This window comes from Pelobates fuscus, chromosome 10, assembly GCF_036172605.1.
Source record: "Pelobates fuscus isolate aPelFus1 chromosome 10, aPelFus1.pri, whole genome shotgun sequence".
In the NCBI taxonomy this organism is placed as follows: domain Eukaryota; kingdom Metazoa; phylum Chordata; class Amphibia; order Anura; family Pelobatidae; genus Pelobates; species Pelobates fuscus.
Genome location: NC_086326.1, coordinates 113,633,665 through 113,645,810, shown reverse-complemented (window position 1 = coordinate 113,645,810; position 12,146 = coordinate 113,633,665). Strand labels below are relative to the sequence as shown.

Here is a 12,146-nt window from a genome sequence, read left to right as displayed (position 1 = left end):
TAATATTCTGTATCATATGTATAGAATTGCTTATACATCAAACTCAATGATCCACATGTAGCAGTTGTAACTGGGCATTCATACATCACCATACGTTTTTAGGATATGTTACCAAACTAGGAAGAAATGACATGTAATAGTTTGTCATATCATATGTTGGCAGTTCAGCCGTCCAGCCCTATCGGGTAGTGTTATACCGGTGTGACCTTCTACCTTCCATTCGGCTAATAGAGGCGAGTGCTGCTCTGGGCTGTGAAAGTTATATGAGGGAGATCCTAGGGGTTGTCCTTCTCCAAGAGGGCAACCCAGGGTCTCCACATTAGTTCTAACCGTTGTCTCTTCGTATATGAATCTGCAGTAAGCAGCTCATACTTGTAGAATAATTTCACCCTCTCTATTAGTTCCCTTCTAGAGGGACATGTAGTACTCTTCCAACCCTGTGATATTAGGTGGCGTGCTGCTAAGAGCACGATAGAGGCTATTTTCTTGTCTGCTCGATCCCAGTGTGATGGGTAGAGGAGCAATAGTGCTACCTCCGGTGTGATGCATGTTTCATGCTGTAGGATTTGGTTTAATATGAGCTGTACCTTGGACCATAGCGGCTGAATATCTATACATTCCCACCAAATATGCATCATAGTACCTGTGTCGCTCGAACATCTCCAACACATGGGATTTGCGTTTGGGTATATTTGACTCAGTCTGTGGGGGGTAAGATACCATCTATAGATCATTTTCTTGTGTGCTTCTATATGGGAGAAACATGATGTAATACCTTTCAGGGCGTTGGTAGCTTTGAGCCAAGTACCTTCCATTAGGTTAGAGATGCCTTCTTTTTCCCACTGGCGTGTGAAGTGGAAGGATTGGGGGGTGTGGTAGTCTAGAATAGATTTGTAACAAATCGAAAGAGATTTAGGTTTTAACGGTGCGTTCCGGCACCTGGATATTATGGCAACTGTACTGTTTACACGTTGGGGGGGCATTGAGTGGTGCCATGAGACTTGGGAGGTTACTACACTTTTTAATTGGAGATATTGAAATATCAGGGAGTTCGGTAGATGCAAACATTTCTGTAAGTCGGGGAATGTTTCGATAGAGTAGGATGAGCACAGATCTTTAATATGCCTAGCCCCATATTTGGCCCAGGTTTTCAGTGACAGCCAAGGAGTCAGTAGGGTCAATGCCTCAATAGGAGCCTCGGCACAGTATTTGCCTTTTTCTGATACTGTTGATAATAATTTGTCCCAATACTTTAACATTAGTGCTGAGGTTGGGTATAGTGCGAGTTTTAGGGGGCGGTGTACTTTAGGGGACCACATGATATGTAATAGTGAGTGTGGTTTGGACTTGTCATGTTCCATGTCTGCCCATTGGAACGTGTGTTTATCAGCATGGATACGAATGGCCGATTCTAATATCGCAGCCTCATAGTAGGCGGATATTTTAGGTGCACCTAGCCCTCCCTCAGACGATGTTTGTTGGAGTAGGGACATGGGTAGACGTGGTTTTTTCTTATCCCATATGTAACGGGATAGTGTAGATTGAATGTTTCTCAGCATTTGTGGTGGTACTTGGATTGGTAGCATCCGAAAAATATAGAGGATTTTTGGTAATAAGATCATTTTAATTACATTAATGCGCCCCAACCAAGATAAGTGGATGTGTTTCCATGATTGGAAGAAAGAGGTGCATGTATGTGATAGAGGTCCATAGTTGAGTGATAAGGTGGTATGCGGGTGTAGCGCAAGCTTGACACCAAGATAAGTGACGTATTTCTGTCTCCAGTCGAATTGATATGTCCTCTTTAATTTGTCAACTTTTGATGTTTGGATATGTATGGGTAGGGCCTGCGTTTTGCTTTGATTTAGTTTATAGTATGAAATTTTGCCATAGTCTCGTAGGAGATGTGTAAGGTGTGGCAGAGAGGTGTCTGGGTTGCTAATGGTGACTAAAATGTCGTCAGCAAACATGGCAAGTTTGAACTGTGATTGCCCGATCTGTATTCCTGAGACAAGCGGGTCTTGTCTAATTTTTTGTGCTAGGGGTTCTAACGCTAGGATAAAGAGGAGGGGGGATAACGGGCAGCCTTGCCTAGTACCGTTGGAGAGGCTGAATGGTAGTGAGGTAAAACCTGAGTTGGACACTTGAGCTGTTGGTTCTTTATAGAGAGCCATAATACCTCGGGTCAGTTCTCGTGGGAAGCCGAATTTATGTAAAACTGAAATCATGTATTTCCAATTGAGCCGGTCAAATGCCTTTTCCGCATCTAAAGCTAACAGGAGGCTTTCTGTTTGTGTCACATCAATATGAGATAGTATGTTCAGAATTTTCCTGGTATTGTCTGTACCTTGCCTTCCTTTAATGAAGCCTGACTGGTCATTATGGATTATGCGGGTGAGGATGGGATTGATTCTATTTGCTAAAAGTTTGGCATAAATCTTCGTGTCGCAATTTAACAACGATATGGGTCTGAAGTTGGAGCATTGGGTTGGGGGTTTCCCGGGTTTGGGTAGAGTTGAGATGAAAGCTTGCAGCATAGCTGTAGGCATAGCACCTTCCTGAAAGCAGCGGTTAAACAATTCTGTTAGGTAGGGTACTAGAAGGTCTTGGAACGTACAGTAGTATAGGTTTGTAAACCCATCCGGGCCAGGTGATTTGTGTTTTGGTAGCTGTCTAATAACGTCTTTTATTTCCTGGGGCGTAAAGGGTCGTGTTAGGGATTGACAGTCCTCCGGGGTGAGGGTCGGCAGGTGGATATCCTGCAGATATGTGTCTATGTCGTTTTGCGTAGGGGAGTGGCAGTCTGGGTCTTTTGCTAAGTTATATAGGCCGCTGTAGTAGCGACTAAATTCTTCCACAATTGCTTGTGGGTCCGTGATCTTTTCGCCCTGTTTTGCAGTGAGATATGCTATTTTGGACGATAGTGTTTTAGTTTTGAGTTGTGCTGCCAATGTCTTCCCTGCTTTGTTTCCGTCTTTAAAGAATTTGTGTTTCAGTTTCGACATTAAGTAGGTTGTTTTTTCCAGCTCCATGTCTTTCAGTCGTGATTGTAGTTCATGAATCTGTCTTGTGACGGTATGTGATGGCGCTGTTTTGTTAATGCGAGTGAGGTTAGCTAGTGTCTTGTGTAGATCGATATACGCCTGTGTCCGAAGCCTCTTATTATGGCTAGCATGTTTAATGAATTGGCCCCGCAGGACCGCCTTATGGGCTTGCCAGATAGTTTCTATCTCGACTTCTCCAGTGTCATTTAGATTGAAGTAAGTGTCTATTTCTTTGGTGATTTGTGTCACCAGTTTATGGTCGGTCAGGAGGGTGTCGTTCAGACGCCAGGTGCGGTTCCCACTAGTAGGGTGTTGTGTTGCAAATTTCAGTATGATGGGGGCATGGTCAGTCCAGGTGATGGTGCCTATGTCTGCTGTAGCTATTTGTGGTGCGAGTGTGGGGGGAATGAGGAATCGGTCAATTCTGGAGTATGAGCTGTGGACTAAGGAGTGGAAAGTATAGTCTCTAAGTAGAGGGTGTAGAGTCCTCCAAATATCAATAAACCCGTGTGTTTGTAGAGTGTTTTCCAGAAGGGAGATGGAGCGTGTCCTTTGTTTAGTGGTATTGCCTGAGATCTTGGAGGAGGAAGTCGTGTCTAAATTTTGATCTAGGATAAAGTTTGTGTCGCCTCCAATTATGACATTTCCGAATTTATGGGCGTTTGCTAACGACAAAATTTGGTCTAGGAAAATGTGATGGTTGTCAGGTGGGCCATACATGTTAACCAGTGTGTATTGAACATTATTTATTATGCATTGTAATAAGAGGTAACGACCTTTTCTATCGCTTATTTTCTTTATCAATTGAAATGCTATGTCCTTGCTGAACAAAATAGAAGCACCTCTTTTTTTTTTCTTGTACGTGCAGTGGTACCCTATTGGGAAATATCTGGAGGAGAATTTAGGGGAATTATAAGTTTGGAAGTGAGTCTCTTGGTAAAATGCTATGTGCGTTGTAACGGATCGCCTGGCACCCCGACTTGGTACCTCCGTTAATGGATGCTCCTAGTGCTTCCTGAGGACTCCAAGCACTCTGGCAGACACCACAATCACCGAATCCGAGAAACCTTTAAATTCTCCCAAGCATATGAATGCTGTAGACCATTGAATAGGAACCATACGAATAGGCTTGTACTCCTAGCAGTCAACTGGAACAGCATGCAATAAATCCTTCCCCCAATAATGAGACGACACATCACTTTGAGGGTAAAACAGGAACTCTGGACTGGCTCATCCAGCCTGGCTTTTATTTCCAACTCACACATACAGGCCACACCCAGGGGGAGGCATAAAAGAACCAATGACATAGATGTTACCTCCCACACATCCCCTCCCCTTAGTGTGACACATAATCCCATTATGCATACAGTGTAAAATATACTTTTACACAACTTTCATAACTTTAAAACCATACATCACATTTACATAAAAATACATATCCACAATCAATCCATTCAGGGGAACAACATATTAAAAAATGGCATGAATCCGACCAGGGGTTTAAAAGTTACTAAAAGTATCTTTTGTTCCTTTCTGGCTGGCAGAAAAACATCCCCACAATGCACCCTGGTTTCCTCCCTTCTGCCCTGGAGTTAATTGGAGAAGTAATCCAATTACCCAGGACTAAAGGCAGACTCCATTAACCACATGGTTGCAAAACAACATAAAACACTTTAAAATACATAAAGTCACATTTACACATAACACACAGACATTTCACCTATCCCCAGATAGCTGGGATCTGCACGCACAAAACTACCGAATAGCGCGCAGATCCTACTCACACAGTACAATTGCCATGGAGCTAAAGTCTTTCCCATAGTCTTTCATTATATGAATAGGCTCCATGGTATGGCTATCTGGGGTATCACATTCCCATAAAGTCTGGTCCATAGTCCAAAGGCAAGAGGCGGGCAATTAGCCCCCTCCAAGGACACGTGGCGAGGTCGGTTTCGCCACATGCGTTTTCTGTTTCTGTGCTTCCAGCAATGCCATACGGCGTTTGTGAGGCGAATTAAGCCCTTTGGCATTTATTGAGAGTAAGTTAAGCGTCATTTAGAGTCGAATGGTGGGACGATAGATTAAGGCGGCTGTCTGTGGTACAATAAGCTGGCTGGTGTACGTTGGTGTTATACATAGTGACATGTTTAAAGCGATATGTAATTACCTTGGCAAGGGTAGGGAAGTCGGGGGGGGAGAATAACAAAAGGGAGTTTAACCAACTATATACAGAACAAGGGTCCATAGTGTAGGACCTGGGTTTCAAAATATTCATGGGCACTGAAGCCCTTACATGGGGGTTGAGAAAACCCGCTAGTCGGGATGAGAGAGGATGCCCCTAGTAGGCCGAGAGGGCACTATCGTCCCCCACCTTGGTTAAGGGTTCGTAACTTGGAGAGCAGGTAAACTGATTCCCCTAGGGGAGTAAGGTATTACACTAGAGTTTGTGATGGCCGGCTACTCACAGGAATCCCCACATGTAGGAGCTCCCGTGTCCAGGCGGCCATCCAGGTAGCGCATGGGAAGTTTCTGCCGTCCCCTCGGTCAGTAGTTAAAAAGCCTGGTACATGAAACACTGAATTGTCTTGGATTGCAGCCATTCATGGTTAGGCTAATGGTCCGGGGGTCAAATATACACCATGCTTAAAAAAGAAAACGTAAATATTAGGAGTGCAACGGAAAGTATAACATAAACATCTAAAAAAACAGGCTCCCAGAGTATTATAACTGGTAATTCTGCTAGGACTCCAGAAATGTAGCCGGAGCGGTGAGTGCTCGGTGTCTTTGTGACAGCATTGACACCAGACTGAGGCACACCACAGTCCCTATACATTCATACATAAAGCCCCTCAGATAATCTGGGGCGCGCTGGAGAATTAGGTGCGGAGTCGCCATGTGCTAATGGCGGCTCCACATCCCCAACACCACACACCCCAGCGCCCCAGCATAGTAGGATCGTATATAACAGGGGGAGGCAACAGTGTTAACATTAGAATAGATAAAACATAGAGGTTAAATGAAGTAAAGATAAGGATATACAGTAGTATATGCATCTGAAGGTAAGGCAAGTAATAAGGTACTTATCCACCGAGCCTGACTCTCTCGTGTCGCGGCTATTTGCCGCCAAGGCCGGCTTACACTGTCTCAGATTGCACATGCGGCAAAAGTCATTTGATTTTCGTGCTTGTGGTCCAGTCGTGAGTGATTTTCATCGGCGAGGTCGTCACTGTGGTAGCATGTTGTGGGGTAGATGATGGTGGTGTAGGTTCCCCATTTTCAGTCAACGGGATGTTCCATTCAGCTAGAGTTCGTTTCCCCTCCTCTAAGTTGGTAATGTGTCTCTCAACGCCGTTCCGTTTGATGATAATTCTTGCAGGGAAACCCCATTTGTAAGGAATATTCGCCGTTCTTAATGCGCTGGTTACGGGAGCAAAGTTCCTCCGAGCATTCAATGTATGTGCAGATAGATCCGTGTATAACTGGATTTTGCTGTATTCCTCAGGGAGTGTGGGTTTTTTCCTGGCAGCCGCCATTATGATTTCCTTGGTAGTGTAATAGTGTACACGGGTTATAGTGTCTTTCGGGACGGACTGAGGGAGATGTTTGGGTCGGGGTAGCCTATGCGTTCTGTCTAGCAGCAGTGCGGTAATCGGCAGGTCTGGCGCCAAGAGGTGGAAGATGCGGCATACATAATTGCCCAGTTCGCTGGGGCCTACATTATCTGGGATGCCTCGGATGCGTATGTTGTTCCGCCTGTCCCTGTCTTCATGGTCGGCTATTTTAGCATATATGGAAGATAGTTTAGCTTCCATGGTGTCATAAGCGGTTACCACGTTATTATGTGCGGTTATGATCTCTTCCGTCTTGGTTTCGATGTAGTCCATTCTCTCCCCCAGCGCCCTGACATCGTCTCTAATTTCTTTTGCGATTAGAGTGAAATCCGCCCTTAAAGATGTCTGGAGGCTATCCAGCATTCTCTGTATAGCGGATTCTGTGGCCGGTATCTCCCGGTGGGATATAGATGTGACATCGCTCCGTCCTGAACTCGAGGCCGGGGAGTTAGGCCTGTCTGCGCCATCTTGTGTTCGGCGTGGTGGCGAGGCCCTGGCCGCACTTTGCAGCGATGGAGTCTCTTTGGGCTTAGTTTTTTTGGACATACGTTGTGCCATAATGTCCAGGTTAGGCAAGGCAGGGTTTGTTGGGTCTTTTTCTCAATAAACGCTAGATTAATCGCTGTATTGCGGGTATTTCTCACGGAGCCGATCGTTCACACGTCCATTCCCTTGAACGGTCCGGCCACGCCCCCACAACGATGATATTTTAAGTAAAAGTGACGTTTTTTGCATTTTTTACAAGCGAACTTCACTTTTATGGTCTATATTATTGTTGTAATATGTTTTACTGTTTTAAAACACTAATATTTGTGTTTAGTGAAGTCTCCCGAGAATAACAGTACCCCCCATGTACAGGTTTTATGGTGTTTTGGAAAGTTAGAGAGTCACATATAAGGCTTGCATTTCATTTTTTTGACATTGAAATTTGACAGATTGGTTATGTTGCCTTTGAGAGCGTATGGTAGCCCAGGAATGAGAATTACCCCCATGATGGCATACCATTTGCAAAAGTAGACAACCCGAGGTATTGCAAGTGGGGTATGTCCAGTCTTTCTTAGTAGCCACTTAGTCACAAACACTGGCCAAATATTTGTTTTTTGCTTTTTTCACACAAAAACAAATATGAACGCTAACTTTGGCCAGTGTTTGTGACTAAGTGGCTACTAAAAATGACTAAACATACCCCACTTTCAATACCTTGGCTTGTCTACTTTTTCAAATGGTATGCCATTATGGGGGTAATTCTCATTCCTGGGCTACCACACCGTCTCAAAGGTAACATTACCAATCTGGCAAATTTCAATTTGAAAATGGAATGCTCTATATTTGACCCTGTAACTTTCCAAAACAACATAAAACCTGTTAATGGGGGGTACTGTTGTACTGGTGAGACATCGCTGATTACAAATATGTGCATTTTTTTTGTGCAGTATTATGACAGTATTATGACATTCACAGTTAAAATGTCAGACGGAAATGCAAATTTAAAAAAAAATCTTATTTTCTCACATTTTTTTTACTTTTATTCATAATAAATGATGTTCCATATATGAATAGTTAATGATAGATTAAAGCCCTGTTTCCCCTGAACAAAATTATATATAATAAGTGTGTGTGCATATAATTTGAAAGAGGGGAACTACGGGTGAACAGACATATAGCGCAAATTCCATTCTTTGTTTACGTTTTGTTTTGATCAGAACGTGCACTATTGACTCCGTCCTGAAGGGGTTAAATACTAAACTAAAACAAAAAAGCAAAGATATCGCTGCTGCTGTAAGCAAAAAATCATAATTAAATGATTTTTATTTGGATGTACAATTTGCCTCAAAATTGACACACACACAGTAAAATTGCACGCCTGAATTCCGAAATTGGTAGCTTTCTTATTTAATCCTACAATGTCCCAAAACCATAATGAAAATATTCATAGGATGTAGAATCCAAATCTTTGCAGAATAAGAACTCACAGTCTTTGAAACTCACCCCCCAAAAAAATCAATATGTGTGAAAATTATAAAATTATTACTGCTAAGTGCCAGCAGCAACTAGTTTGGGGCTGCTGATTTTTTTTTTTTTAAATCAAAGTTGAGAAGCCACAGTAAATCAGTATGGAAAAATTGCACCTATTACACCTAAAAAAAAATAAAAAAGTGGAATTGAGTACTTTGTTGTTAGAGATCTGTTTCAAGCCGAATTGCAGTTCAGTTCTAATAACCAACAACGATCTGATTATTACCCATCTTTTCCTTATTTCATTATGTGATGGCATGCCTCTATTTTCTGATCTGGTAGGACAATCCTGAATTAGTAATTTCTCTGAAGAAAATCACAAAAAGATGCAGTGACTATGCTAAATGTGCTGAGGACTGAGCAAGACATTTCAAGGCATTCCTACCCATGTTTCTGTGTGTTGTCCTGGTTAAGTAGCTTTGAAGTGCTCCATATCAGCATTAAATCCACATTTTCTGGTACCATTTTCATGCGTCCTCTATGGCCCCACATCTTTCCCATAGTGCATATATGCCATTCTAAATTCTTATGTAAATATTCTAGTTTTGAGGTAAATAGAGTAGGCCTGAAGTCCCCAAGCTTCAAGCCCATACAATTCCATATTCCCATTAGATGCCCAATAACCTTGCCACAAAGTGCTTTCTTACCCAACCCCCAAAATACATTGGCATATATAGACATAAATGCATCAGCATCATCAGTTTTCTTGAACAAAGTGAGTAGGATTGGAGAGTGCTTAGCCCAATAATGAGCTGTTTTTTTAAAATATATATAATATATAAATCTAAGTTATTTTTGCCCTCCATCTTTTACTTTTTCTCATATTCGGCTGAAATTCAGATGTCCCAAAAGATTCTCTATTTTCGGAACAAATAATTTTTGTCAGAACCAAATTTTCTACCCATGCACATGTATAATTGCCTATTTTAGGAGATGTGGCTGAATATGTGGCCCATATTCTCCAAAAACAGTGAACAACTTACACATATAAAACATGTTCACAATAACACTAGTTATGTTTAGATTGTACCAAAAAAAGTGTACAAAAATATGTATTTAAAATTGTATTTTCCCTTTTTTTATATATTTAATGTGTTTTATGAACATCTAGGGCAGGGGTAGGTGACATTCTGCATTAGAGATGCTATGGAACTGCCCTTAGGTTTTTACCAGCACTATGGCTGTAAGAGAATTTTGGGAGATGTAGAACACAACATTTGAAGTTCAAAAGGTTGCCAATGCTGTAGCTAGAGCAGCACAAACAAAGTGATTTAACTCAAATTCATTAACATTCTTTTGATTATGATCGTGCCCCTTTAATAAGTAGGAAATAGCAGTTGAATTAAAATACAGCAACACTGCTAAAACAACCTCAGACAGAAAAACATCACAGAAAACAGAAAATTCACAGATAACCTCTGCCACAAGGTTAAAACTGACAAAGAAACAAAAACTAGATTTTGTGCTTTATATGAGATTTTACGATATGACCATAAACCCCATAACATTTCGTAATATCATAGTTGAAACTGTCTCTCATTCCATGCAAAATATGTCACAACATACAAATTTACTATAATTAAGGTAGATTTTTTATTTCCAATTACGTTAACTCATAAGGTTTTCTCTTTTACTCAGTAATAAACTGTAGAGACTTTGAAATGCATTAACCTTATGTTAAAATAGCTAAGTTTTGTAGTAGGATTTTTTTTTCAAATTAACTTTTTAATTAAATTTCTAAATGCTGTTGGAATTCCACACATTTCCTGTTCAACATTTCTACGTTTAGCTGGTAAACCATATATTCGCTCCTATGCATCCTTTTCATGTAAAAATAGGAAAGGAAGTCTCACCTCACATGCTTTTTAACCTTCTGCCGCAATGTTTTAGGTACAATTTCATTCTTTTCAATTTCATCTTGGAAGTTTGTTTCAGAATAAACTGATCTTGACACCAAATATGGCTTGTATTCATTCTTGGGTATACTCATCCTGTTCAATGTTGTCTACCAAACATAACAAATAATGCATAAGTTAATATAAAAATATTTTATATTTCCAAGTTATGAAATTGGCTAATCACAAGTATGTGTGCAAAAATATACATTGATGAAAATGTCTCTGAAATCCAAAAGTTTAATCATGTCCTCTCTCTACATCTCTTGCTCTCATATTCTCTCATACACGATAAATAACTATCCATGGTTAAAAAAATATAGAATATAATCATCTTAAAGATAAATCAATTTTTGAAAAAAATTAAAATGTTTGAAAAAGGTTTTATTCCTGATCCCAGCTTTTTTCAGCAAGCAAAGACAAAAATAATATTCAAACGAAAAAAAAAAACGATTATTAATTTAAATGGAAACAAAGTCAACAAAAACCAGTAGTAACAAATACAAAATACTGTATAATACATGCACTGCAGTCCTTCTCCTACCTGTACAACTCCAACTTTAACATCTGAACTGATTTCTCCACATTATATAATGGCTGTAGGTCAAGGGAAGCTCTTTTATGGCATTCATATCTTTTCTCAGCACGTGAATAAACTTAACAACCATCAATGCATAATGTTCATGTCATTTAACACCTGAAACAATGATTTATCTGTTTCAATATGAAAACATGTCCAGATTTTTTTTTTTTTAAACTGTTAAAGTAATAATGACAATGTCACGTTATGATAATTTGTATATAGACTACATGGAACTCATTTGTCCTTTTTCTGAGTTAAAGAAAAATGCCAAATTAACCAGATTATGATATGACAGTTTTTATTCTAAGAACTCTTATTAGCTCTCTTCATACAATACATAAAACAGATTAGCAATTTAAAAAGAATGCTATATAAACTTCAGGTCAGAGTCAAGCTGTGCACCAGAGCATTCACACTTTCCCTAAGCGCCTAAGTTGACTAAACACGCTGTTTTTGGTGGAAATCGACAAAAAAACAGGCTATAAACCCTTACCTGGTTGGAGAGAACATGTGCCAGAAAACAAAAAAACCCAAGGCAGACAAAATCCCACCGGCTCTGATCATTGGAGACCGGTTCCGAAACTCGCAGAAGGTCGTATGGGACAATATGGTGTCCCTCGCAGACGGATCATCCTATTCATCCGAAGACTTCTCCTTCGATCCAGGAGAGGGGACATCCTTAGGCAAGAACCCGCAACCTAACCCTCTAACAGGAAAAAGCCAGGAGCCGGTAACCGCAGCCCAGTCTAAAATGATGCTTGCGGAACTCTGCACTAATATCGCGGGGGACATGGTCCGCTTCTAGAAGGCAGTAGATGGCACAGTATCCCGGATCTCCCACATAGAAGCTGCTCACAGCACTCATGACACCTGGCTTGGGGCTGTGGAACGTGGGATGGAGAAACTACGGCAGCACCAGCAAGAGGCTGATCTAAGAATATTAAGATTCTGGGGATCTCTGGGGATGGAGGACTTACCTCATTTTATCAGACATTTC

General features: G+C 41.0%; 1 protein-coding gene across 1 annotated transcript in view; it reads right to left on the bottom strand.

Annotated features, from left to right (window-relative positions):
• LOC134575595 (pendrin-like) overlaps positions 1–11,139 on the bottom strand; it is a 260,212-nt gene extending 249,073 nt beyond the window's left edge. Inside the window, exons 1-2 of the mRNA XM_063434915.1 lie at positions 11,111–11,139; positions 10,525–10,676 (exon numbers count right to left, since the gene is read on the bottom strand). Of these exons, the coding sequence (XP_063290985.1) occupies positions 10,525–10,661 (137 nt within the window). The 5' untranslated portion in view covers positions 10,662–10,676; positions 11,111–11,139. The remainder of the gene's footprint in view (positions 1–10,524; positions 10,677–11,110) is intronic.
• Positions 11,140–12,146: the final 1,007 nt, after the last annotated feature.